Source organism: Aulonocara sp. 'chitande type north' Nkhata Bay, linkage group LG20 (assembly GCF_057382095.1).
Source record: "Aulonocara sp. 'chitande type north' Nkhata Bay isolate Kocher_YH1m ecotype deep benthic linkage group LG20, A_spYH_male_GT1.1, whole genome shotgun sequence".
Taxonomy (NCBI): domain Eukaryota; kingdom Metazoa; phylum Chordata; class Actinopteri; order Cichliformes; family Cichlidae; genus Aulonocara; species Aulonocara sp. 'chitande type north' Nkhata Bay.
In genome coordinates, this window is record NC_141363.1 from 2,851,212 (window position 1) to 2,872,757 (window position 21,546).

General features: G+C 41.3%; 1 protein-coding gene across 1 annotated transcript; it reads right to left on the reverse strand.

The window, feature by feature from the left end:
- Positions 1-301: 301 nt before the first annotated feature.
- c1ql4a (complement component 1, q subcomponent-like 4) lies at positions 302-10,133 on the reverse strand. Its single transcript, XM_086278686.1, has 3 exons — positions 9,785-10,133; positions 8,040-9,482; positions 302-1,635 (listed from the first exon to the last, which is right to left on the reverse strand). Exons 2-3 carry the CDS (start codon positions 8,583-8,585, stop codon positions 1,456-1,458), a joined length of 726 nt encoding a protein of 241 aa, XP_086134812.1. The 5' UTR covers positions 8,586-9,482; positions 9,785-10,133; the 3' UTR covers positions 302-1,455.
- Between the last annotated feature and the right edge of the window lie 11,413 nt (positions 10,134-21,546).

Here is a 21,546-nt window from a genome sequence, read left to right on the forward strand (position 1 = left end):
TAAATGTATACATTACCTGCATGTAGTGGAGCCTTTTATAAGCTGAGGTCAATATTGTCAAATATTTGTTTGTGTCTTAGTGTCTTAACATATATTGGAAATCCACACTGAAGCAGGCTGCCATTTCGATTTTGACTATAGGTCCACGGAGTCATGTCATCTACTCAATTCAAGTCAGTCCAGCTGGTCAATTCAAATAAAAATAAAAAGGTCGTGTGCGTGTTTATGAGTGTAGGTGCCTATATTTAGCACTGACCTTCACCATGCCAAAACAACATGCAAGAACACAGAAAGTGTAGGTGTAGATATTTTTAATAGCAACTGTCAACTCAAATGTTTCAATATACTTCATAGCCCATCCCAAAATGACTCTTTTACATATGGTGATTCTTTGACAAGGTATCTCAGACATGGCAGTGTAATTCTAGTAAGGTGTGAAATGTACAACCTTTAATGAAAATAAAACACTGGACTTGTCAATGTTTCACCTCCCCAGTATCTTACATGATTTATATATCCACTCACACATATTAACATGCCCACGTACTCACATACACGCACGTGCTCTCAAACACACACAATATAATGCACTTGGCAATTAAAATTTCAGTACACAAAAGTGCCATCGATGAAATGCATTGTGATATGTTTCCTTGCAATGTTCAGATGCTTTCTTTTGTCCTGCCAAGTGACATTCGGCGCCATAATCAAAAGAGAAGAGAGGAGTCAAACATCTGTTTATTCAAATGGCCTCGCTTTAATCAGTATCGTCCCAATGCTCGCTGAATCACAACAGGGATTTAATTCATTTCAATTGGTGTAATTCACTTTGAAGCTTAGAGGAAAGTATTTTACAATGATGAGTTGCAAAATGTATGCAGGCCATTCAAACAGATTGTTGGAAAGCGGAGCAGAAATGTGTAAATAAATACTGTGCAGGTAAAGATTGGAACACGTTTGTCTCAGCTTTGTTAATTAATGGCACCCTTAACACCATCATTGCAGCACGACAGCCAGACTTATGCTCTTTCATTTATTCTCGTTTGCACAGTGTCATTTAATATATAATACATTACAATTCTTTAGATATTTTAGAGCCACAATGTAGAATTTGAATTTGCACCTATACTGTACATATTCTGAAATTCATATTTGTATTCAAAGGGCACCAATAAAGGACTATTGGCACAGATTGACTTTATTCCATTTTTCTCTGATTTTCATTTATTCCTTTGTTGTACGCTGCAATTTCAAAATGTCTTTATGCAGATATGTATGAGTGTGTGTGTGCTTGCTTGTATTCATCTATGTGCATATTTTTGTGTGTGCACTGCATTTCTGTGTTTGTGCATCAATTTGCATATGTATATGTCTGTGTAAGTGTCAGTGTGTCTATATGTATGTTGGTGTTTTGTTTTATTTTTTTTTATTGTTCGCACTCTGCAGGGATTAAATTCAGTCTGGGTAGATGAGGAAGCCGGAGAAGGTGCTGTACTTATTTGTGTTTCCTCCGTGGACCTTCCCTCCGTCCAGCTGCACACACACCTCATCACCTACGTCCAAATGCAGGATCACACTGTTGGAGGCATAGTCGTAATTCTGATCAGCATCCTGAGCAATGGCGCTTGCTCTTACCTGTCACCGACAGAGGACATACACAATGACAATTAGAACACGGACAAAACTGCACAAACAGCTGCCTCATAGTCAGCGAGAGCTCCTTGTAGCAAAAAGTGTCATGCATCAGTCTCCACATTCATCACATTATGCTTATTTTTAAAACTGTATTCTTTAAAAAATATTCATTTATTTTAGGATGGGTTGTAACTCATTATTACAGCCTATACCTCAGAGTTACCTCCATCAATGATGCTGCTTAAACACATGGATGGGACACTGACCTGTAACCTCAGAGGTGAACACAGCTACTATGTCTTTTATTGATCAGCTGCTCGTGGGACTTGAGGGCAAAATGCTGAGTGATGGAGAGCTGCATGGTGGTGGAAACAAGCGGACTAACTGGAGACAACGTTTTGTCTATGGGGAAAGTGGTTCAGCCGAGAAACAGCATCACTATCCACATCATCTATTGACCTGTTGCTTATGATGCTGGACCAGCTCAATATGCATGATATTGAGTGGCTATGCTTAAGCTAGACAGTTTCACATTTGCATGCTGTGCTTGAGTTTGGTATTATTGAGCAGGCAGCAGTGGATCTTTACTTGTTTGTTAACACATTTAATTGGATTTGCTGTGTGTGGACAAATACACATGCCTAGATTGAGTTACTGCTGTACAAGAAATAGGATTTGTATTAAGTGTGTTATTTAAACTTGCATATACATGTAAGGGGGGCAGATAGTAAGTATATACCTTGCAATATGAATAATCTTCAGGCAATCCAGAGTTTAATTTAAACAATATTAAAGCGGTTTCAGTGTTTAAAAATGCACAGAACATCAGCACTCCTTAAAAAAATAAAATAAAAAAGAAAGAAAGCCCTCTAAGTAGGATGTATCAATAATTCTGTTGTAGCGGCTCCAATCATCAGACACATGTCAGCCATCAGTGGCCTTATGTCTGGCTCAGTGTCCATCTACAGTGGGAGCACTCAATCTATGTCAGCAGCCAGACAAGCCACGCACATATCCATGACAGCCACAGAATATGATCTGCAACTCAACTACCATCATGTCATTCCCGTCACCGGTGCCTCTTTCTCCCCAATGAGCATGCATCAATTCGAAAACAGTCAATCGCAGAGCAACACGGCTCGAATTACTGTAACTGAAAAAATATGCTTGTTTCCCACTGCACCAATCTGTTTTTCCCTTAACTGAACATGCTGTTAACCATCTGTCCAGCCTGGAGTTGGATTGTATTGCGGGAATAATATCTGTAGGTGGTCCTAAATGAGACGATACTGCATGTTGGTGACCAGTTGTTAAGCATGGCCCTGTCCGTTCTAAACCAGATTGATTAAGGAGCTGAGAAGTCAGTCTCTGGGGGCTCGCAGCATAAAAGACACTCAGTAAAACTAACCACAGCTATTGTTAGGCTACTCCAACAGTCTTGTTTCATTACATTAGATGCCCTGATGGAATACAGGTATATTCTCCAGTCCACCAGGGAATGCTTCATATATAGTATGTGGTTTATTGGGGTATTTTTACATTAAGATGACCTAAAAAGACTTTTATCTGAAAAGCTTGTTCTCACTGTTTTAGATCTATTCATATTTCTTAGCATGTGTTATTTAAAAAAGATGCATTTCAACACTTTGTTTCTTTTCATTTAATTCCTTTCATTTAAGCAGCTAGCCTGCTCCTATAATGTTTGCATTTTCCTAAATCTGTGAAAGATTATCTCAAAAAGACCTAATAACCAACCAACTGCATGCTTCTCGTAAAGCTAACTGAGTCTTACATTCTTTAAATTATTATCTGTCCATGTTAGTGCTATCTTCTCTATATTCAAAGCAATATCAACAAAAGCAACTTTTCTCACATGTATTTTTCATCATCACCAGTTGATTCACATTTAAATGCCTAAAAAGAAAAACATTTACATCATTTAGAAAATGTATATTAGGCATTTAGCAAATAACAAATACAATTTTTGTTAAGATTTGACCCGTACTTTTTTTTCTAATTTTAGAGACCCTTGTGCTAACCGGCCTGACCAATTAGTTTAATTAAACATTAGTTGTAATTTACCCTTTCTTAGACCCTCAGAAGACCATCTCTCAAACAACAAAACCAATACACTGTCATCCATAAAGGTTATATTGTTCTGCTTGACATGTGTAGTGACAGCCAATAAAACATTTGCATCACTGGCTGCTTCTGACAGTGATGCTGTTGTTGTGACTTCCTATTGATACCAGGGATATGTCATCCAGCTCATTATTTTGGCCAAACAGTGTCATGGAAAGCGATGCGGGGAGTTCTGTTCATCCCTCAGGCCATCTCATATTCTAACGACTTTTATAAAAATAAATTAAAATCTATAAATAAGAATAGCATTGATCACTCAGCAAATATAATTTAAATAGTATATGACATTATGTGAATAGATACTTCAGCTTGTGTTTCTGTGCTTGAAGGAATAATACAACCCATCCAGTGATGCAGATACCAGACAGAGAGGCATGAGGGAGACGTGGTGGGATTAGGGCAGGAAGCCGGCAGAAGAGATGGATACGGCTGGAGGACACAAACTGATCCTTGTGAAGCAGGCAGCATACAGTGCTGATCCTGGAGTTGGAAGGGTTGTGAGCCGTGAGGCAGGGGCCCCCGGGGCTTGCCTGTGGCTGTCTCTGTCTCTGCCTAGCCCTTTCATTATAGGGCCTCCAGTAAACACGCCTGGGAGCTGAGGGCCACGGGCGAGAAAGAAGGAGGGGGGGTGTAAGGAGCAGCTGCAGTGTCATTTTCTATACAAGTGGAGCCGCAGCACAAAAGACAGGCAAGGATAGACAAAATGAAGGGAGAGTGGAGAAAAACAAGGACCAGAGAGTTGAGGAAGGGGGGCCTAGAGTAACAGACTGATCAAGCGAGGCTATTTTGTGAGACCAGGGAGATGTGGGGGTATATGAAGTCTTGTTTTTATCTGTGGTGCTTTGCTCCACTGGTAATAAAACTGACAGGATTCATTCACTGTGATATACTGACCTCTTAGAGCGGAGACAATAGAAAAGTAGCTGTTAAACTTACCTAAGGGACTCCTGCACATGGCAGGGGTGTTGGGGTGGGGGGCACGATGTTGTGGAAATAGATTATTTATTGAATAGGTTTTCCCTCTCCTCTGGGAGCCCAGGGATTACATGGCGACAAGGGACTTAAGCACTGAACCGTGCCTTAGCTTGCTGTTACCTGCCATTCTGCATTGTAGCCAGTGGTCTGTGGCACCTGTGTGCACTGTGACTTCTTTTAATTATTGTGTTTAATCAGGAGCATATAAGCAGATTTTAAACAAAAATCAGAATTCAGACAGCAAATCTTACTGTGTATCAATGTCTTTCCCTCTTCGCCTCCTTCTGTGGGAGTTAATTCAGGTACCGGTCATTACAGCAAGTGATGACATTTTAACATTACCGTGTGAGATAACTTGACCTTTAACTGAGCTATTAAAAGAGCCTGTGTAAGATGAAAATACAAGGGAGAGATAAAATGAGAGTCGAAGCGGTGTCTATTTGTCTACATTGCATATTGCACCAAGAAAGTTTAATACATAGATATGTACAGAGTGGAGTGTTATAGAATTGTAAATGTGTAGGTGAGCAGCTCGCATATCAGTTAATGAGGGGAAAGGAGAGACATTCAGTGGTGTATTATCATCCTTCACAGCATAAAGCATGCCAACATTAGCAGGGTCTGTACTAATAGCATTTGTTACCAACCTAGAATATTAACTAGAATTTAACTCTTATATTATAGGCAGTGATTTGACGAAGGAGGGATTCAACCCATTTATAAGAGCGCTGTCAACAATGAGAAGGGCTTGTTGACAGTCTTCTGCAGAGCAAGGCTGGATGCATTGAATCGTTAAGTATCTTAATGATATAATAGATATCTAGCATATTTACCAATTTTTATTTCTTGTGTTCAGTGCAAATAATATAAAGGGCAGTTAATCAGCTGGGCAAGAAAAGTGTTAATCAAAATTTCACGTCGTACTTTAGAATTAAACTCTAAGTCGATTACAAACATGGAAGCAGCTGAAGTGTGACCTCCCTCCTTCAATCACAAATCCCTTGGCTCTGAAACGGTGTCATGCTGCAATGATTTGTGAAAGTTAGATTGAGGTGTGTGCAGGTAGGCTTTACAGGGAGGGGATTTATTGAAGGTAATAGGTATTGGATCTATAGGAATCCCATGGAAGCCTCGCCCCAGTCAGCGCATCCTCCTGAGATCATGTCACATGACACACTCGGAGACTCCATGCAGCATGCTAGTTTTAAACATTATCAGTTGAGATAAAAGTGAAGCTATACAACTCGAATGTTTCCAGAAGGCATTTATTGGCATTCTGAATTAATTAATGCACTCATCTTAAAGTGTCTCTAACAAGCATTACATTTGCTCAACTAGTGCATAAACAGAGCTCGCAAGACCTGTTTTTCTCTCTCTCTCGCTCGCTCTCTCTTTCTCTAGTCGACCTTGATCACTTGTCAAGTCGAGACGTGTTGAGTGGGAGTCCATTGGTCATCATGCCTGATCTCATCCTGGCCTTCACCACCAGCCTCCCAGATGCATCGTCTACCAGCCCACTGTCTCCATACCTCCATTAAGTCATCTATCTTCCTCTGCTCCACCCCTGATCTTGCCATCAACTCACTTGTCTTGTTTTGCTCTCCCTTTTCAGAGTCTTTAAATGGACGTCTCAGCATGTCCCTGCCATGTCCGGTCTCTCGTGTTTCATTCATTCTTGCTGAATCTTTCTGAGATTATTCTCCTGGCCTGGCTGCCGCAACACAACATATAAGGTTATAAATGACCTTACCTGTTAGATAGGTAACAACACAAGTTGAAAGGCAAATTTGTGGCAATGGCAATTCGATCGACTAAAAAACAGAAAAAAAAGAAGAAGAAAAAAAGCAGCAGGCAGAGAAAAATATCCAATAAAGCTTCAGCACCTACGGCAATGGTAAAACAGGCTGTTTGATTCTATAGCCAGGAATGCAACCTGTCAAACACAGTGCCCTTTTAGTAAACCCTAGCCACTGACTGGCCTCAGGCACAATACCCGCCTGCCTCAGGGCTTCAATAACTCCAAACATGATCAGGCATTCTGCAGAATTTCATTTACACTCCATTTCCATCTACAGGCAGCTCTGTTTGGGTAGATCCCTGTTAGGTGAGTGCTCTATTTAACAGAACTGTTTAAAGAGGCCAGCTCACGGGTGTCAAATGGACCTGGGTGAGGTTAAATAATTGAGTTGAGTGAAAAGATAATTAATGGAGAATCAATGAACAAGCTGGGAAGGGGTTAGGAGAGGAAAGTATAGCGGGTGTTCAGGGGATCTCATCTAAGATGTATAAATTATTTAGCAGTCTAAAATGACTTGAATGACAATATGGAGCATTAGGCAGACAGCCTTAAACACATATTCACCTTTGTGGTCTCATGCATATATAACAGTGCATCAAATATCAAACATTGGGTGATGAATTATTTTAAACAATTAATTTTGCATTTTCAAAACCAAGTTTTAATCATCCTACTTTAGTACAGCTGCAATGATAAAGTAAACTGTACGCATGAACCAGCACTAAGCCATGTTGACCGACAGTCCTTGATACACTACATGTCTAGAGAGTAAGTTCAGAGCAGAGTGCATTTGCATTCAGAGTCCTTGATGAATGAATGAATGCGTAAAAAGAAACTTGAAGAATGTTTCTTGAATTTGGAGTTCTCTGATAAAATCCCTGTGATTTATCCCACCTCTCCTCTCCCCTCCCCCCGTCAGCCCCTCTGTCTTTAATTAGTGTCTGGGGAATGAAAGAGGGGATGAGTGGACTGTCAATTTTACATTCATTATTTATTTAGCTGAGGTGTAAACTGGCTGGTCCACATTCTGACAGACATTTCTCTTGTGCTCTTTTGCACTTCTGTTTAGGCGATAATCAAGTTCTGTGTATGATACTTACTAATTAGACTGTTCCTTTCGGCGGCAGCGGCTGCATTCTGCCACTTGTCATTTAGCCACAGTACATGTGGGAATGCAAATACCTGTAGCCGCAGTTTTAGACTGTATAGCATGAATTCACCTTAATGAGGAGAAAGACTGCCGTTTCATTCTTTGGCTGTCATGTTGCCACCTGCTAAGTGAAATGTGCTCTGAATCTGAAGAGCTCAATGTTACAGAGGTGAATATGAGTCAATGGTAAGACGGGATGGTCAGCAGTAAATAAAAAATAAATAAATCTGCTGCATGGTCATGTGTGTGCATACATACAAATACATACTTATACATTCTCTATTTCAGCGTCTTCATGCATGCGCATCCTCACACACACACGCACACACTTGTACTCACCAGTCCGTTCTTCTTCAGGTCTGCCCACATGCTCGTCCCGTCACCACCTCTCATTAGAACATGGTAGGTGAAGAAATAGATGCCAGGCAGTGGGCAGGTGAATTTGCCGGTGCTCGGCTCATAGTAGTTACCAACATTTGTCACCACATCATCAAACTTCAGTATTTCATTGCCTTCGTGTTGCTTTCGTAGCCCTGCGTAAAAGGCAATTTTGGGAGTGTAGAGTGAGGGAGAATAGCCACCGGGGCCTGGACCTTGGGGACCCTGTGGCCCTGGTTTTCCTGGCTCTCCAGGGGGTCCACGTTCTCCTGGAGGCCCAGGAATCCCTGGAGGCCCTCGAAGCCCAGACTTTATCTTCTTTCCAGAGTAATCCTGGGGGGGTGGAGACGCAGCTGTCAGCTCTTGGCCTGGCTGAGACGTGGTGTAGGGATCACATACCATCCTGCAGCTTCCAAGCATTTCATAATGGCTCCCTGCATTTCCAGCATTCCCTCCTTTGGTTGTGTGGACCAGCAAGGGAATGGCAACCAAGAGTATTAGAACCATTGCTACACCTACAGCAGCTCCAATGACGCGTTTCCTGCGGCTGAGCCGTGAAGCGGCCAGCGTCAGGAAGTCCTCTTCCCCCTTGGCTGGAATAGTGCCGGCCAGGATGAAGCCTCTCAGAGAACCAGTATGATTTGCAAAAGAGACGAGGAGGACTTGGGGGTGTGTGGGGGAAACAGCGTATCACTAGAGCAACTATGAATGAGAGGACAAAATGGCAGAGAGCCACGAAGGAAACAACCAAGGGAGAAAATCCAAGAGAAAATTTAAATGTCCAGGGTTCAAAATATTATGACTATATGACTGAAATAATACAAACTTCACACGCCACAGTTTTTAGAGAAGTAAGCACAAGAATCTCGATGTCTCAGATTTGTGGTGACATGGTACAAAAAACACAATTTAATTGATTAAGTCTGCTTTGCCTTTTTCTGACTTCTCCTGGAATCCTAGAGTTCTGTTCAATTTTCAGCATCAAGCAGAAACGGTAGTTGGCAGTGAGATGGTGATTGTGAAACCAGAGCTTAATTAGAAGTATGCTGAAATGAGAGCTGGTGCCAAATTCATCTCACTGAAGAGGGAGTAGAGGTTTGTTTGTTTTGTTGGATGAAGAATAATCTACAGTTTGTGTTTTTAGTTTTTGTTTTTTTCACTGAAAAATCTTCTTTTAAGTCCTCCCTCCAAAGCAGAGGATTTCACTTCATGTGTATATCTCACTTAATGCCATGGCTGAAAGTTTAAAAAAAAAGTTCATCAAAGATCTTTGGCTGACACAATCATCCTATGACCTCCCACTTTTATCTGTTCACATTAAAAAGATGTTTTTCAGGAAACCAAAAGCGATTTTGTTGACTTGGGCGTGCTTTTCAAACGTTCCTCTTCTGGCTATAGCTGGATCTAAAAAGGATGGTAAAAAGAGCAGAGACACTCAATAACTGATTTGGTCTGACTTACTACACACATGTACACAATTTAAATGAAGCACAGCATTAAAAGAAAAAAAGTAAAACAATGAAATTAAAATAAAGTGATGGAATTGAAATGTTCAGTTTAAAGTAAATATAGGACTCATTTTTGTAGAAATATGCCAAACATATATACATATTTTTACAGGTGATTATTTATTCATGCAAAATATCTGCAGCGAGTCTGTGGTTAAAAGTAAATTGCTAAATAAAACTGAAATATTATAAACTCACCATCGGCTCTTTATAATCCCTTAATTTCTGAAGGACAAAATCTGTGTGACTCAGTGTACTTCACGCGTCCCATCAAATGACTGAAGGACTTTGGACCGCTACCGTGCCAAATGGAGAGCTGGAGAGCCGACGGGCGCGCAGGAAATGCCAAGAAAGTGAGTTTCTCGATCAGAGCGTAATCCCCTCCTTTCTTTCCAGGTAGAAAAAAAGTCTAAACGATATAAACTTCGGAGGAATTTAAACCTTGCAAATATTTGCTTGAACACTTTTTTTTTACGCAATTCCAAATGAAAGCGCACGCCGGTCTGACGCTCCTATCCAGAGGGTCTGTCCACTGTACCGCCTTTCGCAGCGCTTGGTCCATGGGCAGTCCTAGTCTACACCTGTTAGATTTCTCTCTCTCTCGCTCTCTCTCTCTCTCGCGCTCTCTCTCTCCCCCCCTCTCTCTCTCTCTCTCTCGCGCTATCCCCGTTTTGTTTTCTCTTTTTTCTTTTTTGGTTTGTTTGTTTTTTTGCTAAAACGGATGTTTTTTGTTAAATTCTTTTTTATACACACTCACAATAGCAAATATTATTATTTCATTATTATGGCTGTTGTATTATGTTGCTGTTGTTCATATTGTCATTATGCTGCATTTATTTACCTTCAAACTGACACAAATGTGGACTCAATCACACATATTGTTCCATCTGTATCTCGCTAGCCCGACATTCACCTGTTGTTAGAGGCAAACTCTTTGCAAGCAAAATGTTTGATAGAGTGTTGCAAAAGGAAGACATGTTTTCATCTTCTGTGTGCCAGGCAAGGGAGGACAGAGCATGGTGACTAAGTAAAAGCTGCCTCGGCATGATGTGTGAGGAATGGAGAGGAGACACTAAATGTTCCCCAGACCATTGTCTGTGTGTGTGACTCGCATCCCACTGCTATAAAGCCTCATTAGTGAGACACCCTGCCCCAGACATTGTGCTGCTCTTTTTCTTTTACCTAAAAACTCACACACAGGCACATATAATACCTCCACTTCAGTGTTTATACACATGCATCCTAGTGGATGTACGGACAAAGAGATTTTACACCATTAATTCTGGAAAGGCAAGTTTTGCATCCTTGTATCAGCATTCCCTACAGTTCTAGTTACCACGGCATCACTTTCACTGGTGGTCACATTTCATTTCAGAAACATATTGGGCAGATTTTTAGTTCATATCATCATTTCCTTGGAGTCTTGTGTCACCTGTCTGACAGGCACAATCACACATCTGCGAGTTTAAAGTTTAATGGCCGAAGCAGTGGCAGCAAGGGGAATAGGTCTGCATTCAGTATTGATGATTCCCTTTTCATCAACCCCCACCTCCCTCGACCTCCATCTCCTCAAATACGATGACCACTATCTGGTAATGTAGGGATCATCACCTTATCCCACCGGACATGGAGAGATAAATAATCACCAAGTTTTAAGGTGGCTTTCTAAGGATGGTTTGGACTTAGTGGGAAATTGGTAAAGTGTCGGAAAGGTTTGGGGAGCGATATCAGGCAATATTTCTGTTGGGAGATGTTGGTGCAGCTGGGCAGCACCGGGACGAGTTAAATGCTGTGTCAGTCCCAGTTTGCAGGTCAGTCAGTCTGTCCCACTAGAACAGTGCTCAGAGCTCCTAAGCAGCATGGGGAAGATAATCATTGCCAACAGTCAGAGGCAATATGCTCAGGATTGGATTTTTAAAGCCTGTTAAAATATTACTGAGGTGATTAATATTGAAATATGTGCATGTCTTTCAGCTGTCTGTTCCCTCTCTCCCTATTCTCCTCTTGATTCATTCCTCTGACTATTCGCGCTCACCTAAAATTTCAATATTATGCATTATGTTGATGAGGTGTGTCTTCTTTTTATTCAGTGCAACTGCTTTATCATGTTACCTGTTCTGATTTCACTGTGACTCACACAGAATTGACTGACACCAGCAGCAAAAGGGCCATAGGAGAATAAGTACTGGGCTTTTTGAGTTATTAGTTTGTTTAATAATTAATTTCATATATTATGATACACCAAGAATAAATCTCTGTCTTTTGTGCACACGCCTGCATAATCCGAGCACCAGTTTTTCTCTCGACTCCTCTGTGTAAATAAGTAAGAGCGAGGCAGAAACGTATTTATGGCCACATTACTCACGTTATGTTTCTCTTCCGCTGTTGCTCTTTTGTCGGCATAGTTTCTTAAAGACATACTAATTCTTCAGTGCAGCGATCCATAGCAATCATCAAATAGTTTCACATTTACAAAAATGCTCGCAGACTAGGAATCAACCAGGAATAGATACGTTGCATACGACACGCGATACGTTTTGTGCAAACATCTCATACTGAGCATCAGTTCTTTCATGGATGATGGCATAATGTCCCCAAGAGGTGCATAGCTGTAGGAGGACTATTACTCCCTGGGGAACCACCATGCACATCTTCCATAGTTAACACTGACAGCTATTCAGCTCTCAAGGTCCTGTTCTTTGCTATGTAGATTGTACTCTAGTGGATCACTTTAGAGGTCATTAGGGGCATAAAGGTGGTCCGGGACAAGTGTTAAATTGTACAGATGAAAAAAAAATGTATAGTGAGAGAAGTCTTGTCTTTAAATCAAAAGCAACATAGATCAGTAATATAAAAGGGACGCTTTAATTTAGTCTGTCTGTTGAAAATGTGGTTCCAGTTGGATGTATGTTGGAGTAAAAGAAAAGCGCAATGCAAAAAACATGGAACAAAATGCATTTGAAAATATATGATGTGTGTTTATTTTTTGGCTAACTATCTGGAAAGCGTTATTTACTTTATTTCTTACCTGGGAGTGTGTGTTGTACTGTATTGAAAGGGTAGGCTTATAAGCTTAGCGTGGATGAGTGTGGATGTGCCTACATCCTGGTGCTCTGCTGTTTCATTAGGCTCTGATTATGGGGCCTGATGCAGAGTGACAGTGTGCAGATTGAGTTGCACAGCCACTCTAATTCTCTCTATTAATAACAACCCTCCACACTGCCGTCCTGAACCACATTTATTAATCACAATTTGTCATCTGTCCGATGCTCCACCCTCTCCTTCTCCCTTCCGAATACCCTCCCTCTCTTTATTTGTGTTCTCCTCCAGCCTCCCTCCCAACAGGGCCAGTTATCCCTTGCACCGCTCCACCTCCGCCTCCTCCCACCCTCTACACCAGCTCCATTCGCCATCAACTCAGAGACATGGTCCAGCATACAGAGGGATGTTCTCACACTCTCCACTCACACACACACTCTCCCACTCACTTTAATTGCACTCTGGATTGAGTGTGATTAATCAAAAGCTCTCCAGTTTTAATTGGCCAAATAACAGTTAACAACTTGGATTGTGTGGACTGTTTTAGTAACAGTTTACTGAATATTATAATAAATTGCAATAAAACAAACCTCAATTTGCAATTAGTGAGCAGTTATGATGCACGTTGCTGGACTTGCAACACATCCAAACCGTGTACAGTGTAATGCATCATTATATGGACGTTCAACCATTCGGTGAGATAGCGTGCAATGGCCTTTTGGAAAACATTGATTCTTTCTAGCATTAATCCCAGCCATCTGAAATTTCTATTTACACAAATGCTGGCATTTAATCAATATGTATGCTGGAGATATGCACAAAGTATTATTGCATTATAGGTGCGAAAAGATCCTCATAACTAAAAATCACATTTCTGCTCATGTCTCATTCAAATGGCCCTTGACCCCACAAAGAAAGATGATTTATGAGTCAGCCGGTCCCCTAGGTCTTGCTCTGCCATTCCAATTTTCAGCGTAAGGTTATGCTCATTATATTGACACTTTTAGGATATTCATTTACACTGAAGTCCAATTTTACCACATATTAGAACTTTTCTCCTAGTTTGTATCTCCAAGAGTTACAGACGTGTGAAATCGGTCTGATTGTTCACTGCAGCAGATTTAAAAAGCAGTGCCTCCACTGCTGTGCAGCACTGTTCTTCTAATTACACCGCAACCAAACCAGCCCTACGCTGCTCAGCGCTACACCCTCCAGAACCAAGGTCCCTCTACTGTTTTCTTTGAGCAGAACCGGTGTTTGGGGGAAACAGAGGCGATTTTCATGTGCAAATGTCAGTCAGTCAGCTCCCAGCAATCACAGCCCCGTCTTCTCCAGAGATCGGGGCTTGAGACACAGCCTGAATAATTTAACAGCTCTGTGCCAGCGTGCTTTAGGGTCGCAACCTTCTAAAGTGATGACAGAAAGACGTTGGCTGACTTCCCCTCCCATTCACTCCCATTACCACTTATTTACCGTTCATGATTCCAGGCAGACAAAGCAAAAGGGCCACACTGGGGAAGAAAAATCATTGGCGCTGTATAAACTGTGTCATAAAGCGGAGCGCAACCAAACAATGACATTTTCAGAGCATCCCCAAGTCGGAGGCGATCCCCTCCTGTGCTACACTGTGAAATAAACACACGCCACACACATGATCACCCAAGCCAGCAGTCGCAGACAAAAGAGATGATGGACACACACAAAGAGAAAAGGTCGTGAAGTGACACACAGCAGGGACAGATGTCAGAGCAAAAACCTTACCGGTGTATAGGTGTGGATTAAGATTCAGATGGTCAAAGAAAACACACACACACAAAAACACACACAAATCGTTTATTTCAGGAGAGGAGAGATTACAGTGATTTTCAAAGTATGACAGAAGAAAGAACAGAGGAATAGAGGACATGTTGAAAGAAATTGATCCGTCCATCTGTACGGACACATTCTACATTTCTATCATTCAGAGGGAGACAGACAGCACTCGACCTGACAAGGGTGGTCATCACTCGACTGCAGCAGAACTGTGACAGCACTGTGACGAATAGACTGTCCAGTCACTCAAAATACCTGCTGTCAGGGAAATTTTAAATTTACCCACTCCATTTATTTCTTTCATTTATACCCTTTACAACCTTTATTTAATTATCTTTTCAGCCATAAAAACTTAATAGCTTTGTGTGGACTGTATGCAACATTTCCTGCCATAAGCACGTCTTTGTTGTTGTCCACTGACAAACTGTGCATTGGTCCACTGTGTTTATAACAGTACACATTTGGAAATGCAAGACATCATCAACTCTTAATGCTTTCACGGGAAGATATCATTGGTGTGAAAGGAAGCAGCGGTGGAATGTGATACAGTGGGACGTTCCCATGGAGATGTCAACTGTGATAGCCTATTAGTCCAGTTGCTGAGATGCAGGACTGCTGGGAGGCATGAACAACATTTCCTGCTTTTTCATAAACCCCTCCCCACCCCCAAATCTGTTGTCTTGCCCTGTTGAAATGCAGCCAGTCAAGTTAAACGTTCTGCATTTACAGGCAGCTTAAAATGTCTGTGTGGCCATGTGGTTTGAATGCTTTACAAGGGCAGGTACAGGGGAAGGGAGGACAGGAGAGAGCCCTCTGAATTATTGAGAGTGATTATTTGGTGACTTATGGCTGGTGGCTGTCAGGTACGGTATGACAAACTGTGCCAAGCAAGAATTACACTTTCTCATTTCTACAGTGTCTATTTATCTGCCTTTCTCTCCCTGACCACCCTTCCGCTATTGAACACTTATCCTACTAGCTTGTCTGTCCTTGTACTTGTGAGTTTTCAAACCAACTTTAAGGGCATGTCCTCAAAAGTCCTGAAGCAAGGCGGCATGACAACTGCAAGGTTTTCTCAGGCGCAGGCATGTTTTTTACGCATAGCGACATGGCTGCAGATGGCAATTTCCATTAGTATGGTGGGTTAGTTGGTGCACTAGTTAAGGCTGAAATATCTCAGCCATGACATGATATATATAAATATCTCTTTCCCTCAAATTTCCATGTAGTGTGTTATCAACTGGTGTTTGATTTTGTTTTGATAGATCAGTTACTTTGTGAAATTGGTGTCCCTGACTCAGGACTCACACCTGCTATCGTACCTGTAGATTTTTTTAATCTATTATTAAGTTACAGTTTAGGAAATCTAACTGATGATCATATGTACTTTTGCTTCCACTCATACAGCTCAGGGTTGCAGTGGGGCTGGAGCCTTTCTGAGTGGTCACGGTTAGAGAGGCAGGGTACAGCCTGGACAGGTCACCAGTCTGTTGCACAGTTAACACATAGAAACAGTTAGATAGTCAAATTTATGCCTACAGTTTAGAAGCACAAGTTATTCTCTCTTCGAAGGCAGAGAATGGAGTTCGATGGCAAAATAAGACCAGGGGAAGGACAGCTCAAAGGCTGTTAGGGACTTTTGCATATAGCCTGCCCACTAGAGCTCACCAAGTAGTGAGGAATTTAATCAGACTCCAAAAAAATCAAAACAAATGTGACAGCCTTTAAAAAAGAAAAAAAAATGGCAAAAGATGGGGGTAACAACGATTAGGCAGCCAAATCAATCTGAACAAGCACTGGGAGCTGCAAGAAGTCTTTTTGATAGAACAAGAGGAGGCACAAAGGAAACGATCAGAGCTTCAACATGGAGCTGGTCTGACGCAGTGCAAGCTGTGTGTGGGGTCCACTTAGTGAATAGACAAACTCATGGATGATGAGTGGACACAGTGTAGGGACAATCTTGACTTTGGCTGAACCCATTAAGGCTGAGAACTTCTCTCTCAGTGAATAACAAAGTTTGGAGTTCTTCAAGACCTTTCATGGCGTTCGCTATATTTGTGCTTCTCCTTGAGTGGTTTTGTTTTTCTTTTTATTGTGAACATACCAGGAGACCCATTTTCCCATTTCTAATTGACATTCCCAGTTGCATAATGTTTCTAACTGACTGATCAGGTATCAGAGATGGAGTTCTTTGTGTAAATGCAGTCTGAATTATTCATACAGGGCTGTCAGAAAAAGTGAGAGCGAGCGAGAGAGAAGGGGCATTTTAGAAATCAGCTCGATAGGCCCCTGACCATGAATAATTGATCTGAACTGATTAAAGTTTGCAGTGATTACCCCTCACCTCCCCAACAGATAAAACGCCACATCTGTGTTTGCTGTCTCTTTACTAATTCTCCTCTTTCTTTCGCTCCTCTCGCTCAAACATGTTTCAATTAACCACACGTGGTCCTGCTCTGTGAGCTGGAATGCTCCAGTATTCTTTACTACTTGTGTCTTCACAATTTTCTCCGGTTTTCCAAACAATATGCTGAGTTGCCTCTTCTTGTGTTTCTGTAAAGAAAGCAATGTGTTACGTGTCCATGAAAAAAAAAATGCAATCATCTCATTGCAGTCTCAAATATTAGACCTTGATTAGTCACTGAAGTGCTGAAAAACACATATTTTCTCCTCCTCCCCCCTCAGGCAGTGAATCCTCAAATAGCAATAGACTCTGTCTCAAATACAAGTGTAATTGCAATAGGCATAACCGTCTGATGCGGTCTAACACTTACTTACTTAAGATACTGTGCTCCCAGCAGAGCTACCCTCATCAGCTTCACTGCACATCATGCACAAACACACAAAGCACACTCATTGTGCATCTGGGTCGCTTCTCACTTTCCTCAACCTTCAAGGTCCAACTAAGGATGGCACTTTGATCCGTGTTCCAGAGCCAAAGAAAGAAATGCGTGACAGAGAGCGATTCGAAGGAGGAGAGAAGCGGGAAACAGGAGGGAGTGCAGAAGAGTGACAGCTAATGACAGTAGCTACAAGCTGTGACCTTTAGCGCAATCACACAAGCATGACGCACCAGGCTCAAGGTGACAGAGGATCTGGCTACTTTGGAGGGGGATATTAAGAACAACAAAGCTTTGTGTGTTTGTGGTTAAGCAGTCATGGTCCAGCAGTGGCAATGGAGATTATAGCTACACAGGTGATCGATAGCCATGTTATTTTTGTCAGAGGACCCTGGCTAACTGTGTGTAAATGCACTTAAAGGCAAAATAAACATACAATACAAGTAAAGTCCAACAGTGCACACACGCTCCTTCGCATTACTCAAAATACACACTCTGAAACATACACACTTTGTTTGCCACTAATTTTCTTGGTAATTACTGAAAGGTAAAGAAAAGAGAAGGTTCTGCCTTCAGTTTCCCTCAAATCCCCTCAGGATTATTTAAGTCTGTCTTTTTTTCATGTAAACCTGGATTAACGTTTTCAAGACACCCCAAAAATATCACTGCATGTAAAGAGATAAAAAGTTCAGATTTGCATAACATAAGAAACCAGTCCACTTGTCAGAGGGTGACTGTTAGGTTTTGTATTGTTGATTGTCATTTATGCTTAGAAATATTTAACCATATATGCTTAGAGGTGTATAATCAATTGTGTAGTGATAGGATGTATGATCTTTAGCAGGCTGCAAAGGCTTGGTGTGTATTCCACACTGGAATGCACACCTACATCCTGGGAGCATGGGAAGAGGTCGTACCTTGTCTTATTGTTTTATGGCAGGATAAACGTATCTATATCTGTTTTAGGTTAAGTGCCTTTTGTTTAGATGAACTGTTGGACTTCCAGACCAGCAGGTTTAGGGAAGTCATTTATGGGGTCACACTCTGACCCCACACACACACACACACACACACACACACACACACACACACACACACACACACACAGTATTCTTTGTTCACATGTATACCTATGTAAGATGTTATATGTTAATGACCCTATGCATATTCATGTAACCACAATAAAAGGAGTGCTATGGGGAACCTGGCTGAGAGTCTGACGGAGGTCAAGTGGTGGAACGACACTTGGCTCCAGGCAGGTCTCTCTCATGCATGAGTAACAAGAAGAACTTTGCCTACTTCGTGTCTTGCTTGCTGTGTAATTATATTGTCTTCAACGTTCCAGCGAATAGGTTCAAGCTACAAACCTATCAGTGACCACTTGTCAACCCTCTTTTAAATATTCTGTAGACATGTGTAGTGCTGTGAAAAAGTATTTGCGCCCTTCTGATTTGTTAGGATTTTGCTTATTTTAATATTAGCCAAAGATAACATGAGTGAATACAAAATGCATTTTTTGAATGATTTCAAGCTATCCAAATGTATCCCTGTGTGAAAATGTAATCACCCTTAAATCGTGAATTAAGCATATTTTTTTGGAAAGCTTAGTTCACCTTTTCTAGCTACGCCCATGCGTGTTGTTTTAATGATAACTAGTATAAATACAGATTTAAAAAAAATACATGTGACAAAGTGAAGTAGGCTATAAGATCTCAAAAAGCAACACATCATGCCTCTGTGAGAGATCAAGCAGGAACATCTGACCTATCACTTTGGAAAGGGTTACAAAGCCATTTTTAGGGCTTTGAACTGCAGAGAATGATGGTGAGGGCCATCATCCACAAATGGAGAAAACTTGGAACAGTGGTGAACTTTCCCAGGAGTCGCCACCCAACCAAAAATTACTCCAAGAACACATTGATGACTTCTCCAGGATGTCACAAAAGAACCCAGAACAACATCTAAAGAAATCTGAACTTTTTGTCAGGTTTGCATCCCGTTGCATCTGGCGTAAAACTAACACAGCATTTCATAAAATGAGGATCATACCAGCAGTCAGACATGGAGGTGGCAGTGTGGTGGTCTGGGACTGCTTTGCAACTTTTTTCCCTGAACAGCTAATGTTCACCCCACTGTGTTTGCATTTGTGTAGTCTACAGTCATGCTAGCAGCACTTTGAAGCAAACAGCACCTACACACTATGTGATTTTAGCAATTTTATGCTTTTCTTGCAAGCCACATCATGTAATAACAGTGTGGTACATACATAAAGCAAACATTTACTTAATATATGTACAATACCTACTCAAAATTAGGATACAACACATGTCTGCAACTTCTCTGCCTTTTCTTTTTTCCTGCTCAAATACAAACATTGCATCAACATTTTTATGATTGTGGAAACACTCATTTTTAACTTCATCTGTTCCATCTGGATTTGTTTCTAATCTTTTCAAAGGAGCCAGTATGTCATTTCATGCTATGCTGTTCATACATTATTAGCATTCTAAAATGCTCATGATGACAGAGTTCATGATGACTGCAAAGCAGATCTGATTATGTTCACCATTTTAGCTTAGCATGCTGTCCTGCTAACATTGGTTACCTGCAGAAGTGCCAACAGCTGAAGCAGGATGACATTTTCTATGTTGGCTGCTTGGTCATAAACCAAAGAACTGACAGGTAGCAGTAATAGTATTGCACTAACTTGGTGTTAGATGAAGAGTAAAGGGGATGACCACAAATGACACAAACTCACATGCAAGCAGTGCTCCTGTATTCCCTGAAACCAATGAGAGCTTATATTAACAGGCACAGGTTATATCTAAGTGAACATCTCGAATAAATATTAAGCATCTTCATTGCAGCCTTCTTCATGAAGAGATCTTAATTATGTTGCTTGTGTTAAGGTTCAGATATTGAGGAGGGAGAGTACAAACAACCATTGGTCCAGACAGAAGATCTTGGTCAAACAATGATTTTAATGAATACACACGTGTGGGAAGACACTCTGTACGTAGACAGCAAGTGATCTTCGACTTAATCAAAGCATACACAGATTTTATAGCATCAGGGTTTGATTTACTGACGCCCCCTTCATGCGTCACAGACAGGATATATACATACGTCAATATCAAAACAACAATGACTTTTAGATAGTTCAAAAGAACATCATCTTCTATTTTCATGGCCGATTCCTCCGGTCAACCTTTTGACTTCCCGTTCAGCCACCCATTGGGCAAGACCTCGTTCCTTATTTTCAGAGACACCAAGGGATGGTTCCTCTTTTTATAGAGACACTTTCGCAGTTCGAACCAGACATGACTAACCTCTTTCCTATAAATAATTCATCTGTGTGTGTATGTGTATGTCACCTCTCACTGACTGTCTCTTGTCCTTAAATGCTCTTTCTCAATTCACCTGCTGCACTTCTGACCTTTCACCAGACCAGAGGCTTACTGAGACTATTTATATGTCATCTACTAAATGTTCTAATCAAAAACCTCTAATGAAACCTTAATATAAAATGATCTGATATATAAGTGTTTTGTAAGCATGTACGCAGTTTTAACCTTCTATAGCTCCAAGTCACTTGCACAATAGATTGTCCGGACATCGCGCCGAACAAAGCTTCCAACCCCCAATTAATTGACTGAGCTCCAACTCTAAGCACAGATATGCATTGTGTATAAAAAATACAAAGTTAACATCTTAAGGCCTTCTTAAAGCTATCTGTTACATTGTTAAAGCAATGATCGTCTTAGCCTGCTGCTCAAAATAACTTTCTGCTTTCACTTCTGCAAACTCTCTGCAACTTCCTGTCAGCCTGCAACTTAGTCTTTCTGAAAGACACCCACTGTTTAAACCTCTGAATGCAATATAAACTACAGATTATATTTATTATTTAACAATAGCAGTAAAATAATTTCCCTGCTCCACACTTGTCCGCCACACCTTCCCTGGTTCATCTGCGCACTCTGGTTCAGTCAGAGAATAGACAACCTGCACAGTTGACCCCATTGATCTACAGGTTTTCTGCGGGGGGGGGGGAGGGGAGGAAAATGGGGTGTACAGATAGGATGTGTCCAGTTCAGGTCCCTGGTGGAGGTTTTCAAGTGGCTGGGTGCTCTGTCTGTCCTGTCAGCCCTGAGCAAACACCCCATCCTAAAAGGGAAGGAGGGAAAAAAGCTCTCAGATAGCATCACACACGGCTGGCCAGGGCCTCACTAGTAGTCCACTTGTCTGCTCTCCCCTCCGCCGAGCCTTCGC

What these genes read in the sequence shown, in the direction of transcription:
- c1ql4a (XM_086278686.1), bottom strand. Translation starts at nt 8,585, where the DNA reads ATGGTTCTAATACTCTTGGTTGCCATTCCCTTGCTGGTCCACACAACC. An exon ending in ACCTGAAGAAGAACGGACTG is followed by an intron (nt 1,636 to 8,039) that starts GTGAGTACAAGT and finishes TGTCGGTGACAG; the next exon opens with GTAAGAGCAAGCGCCATTGC.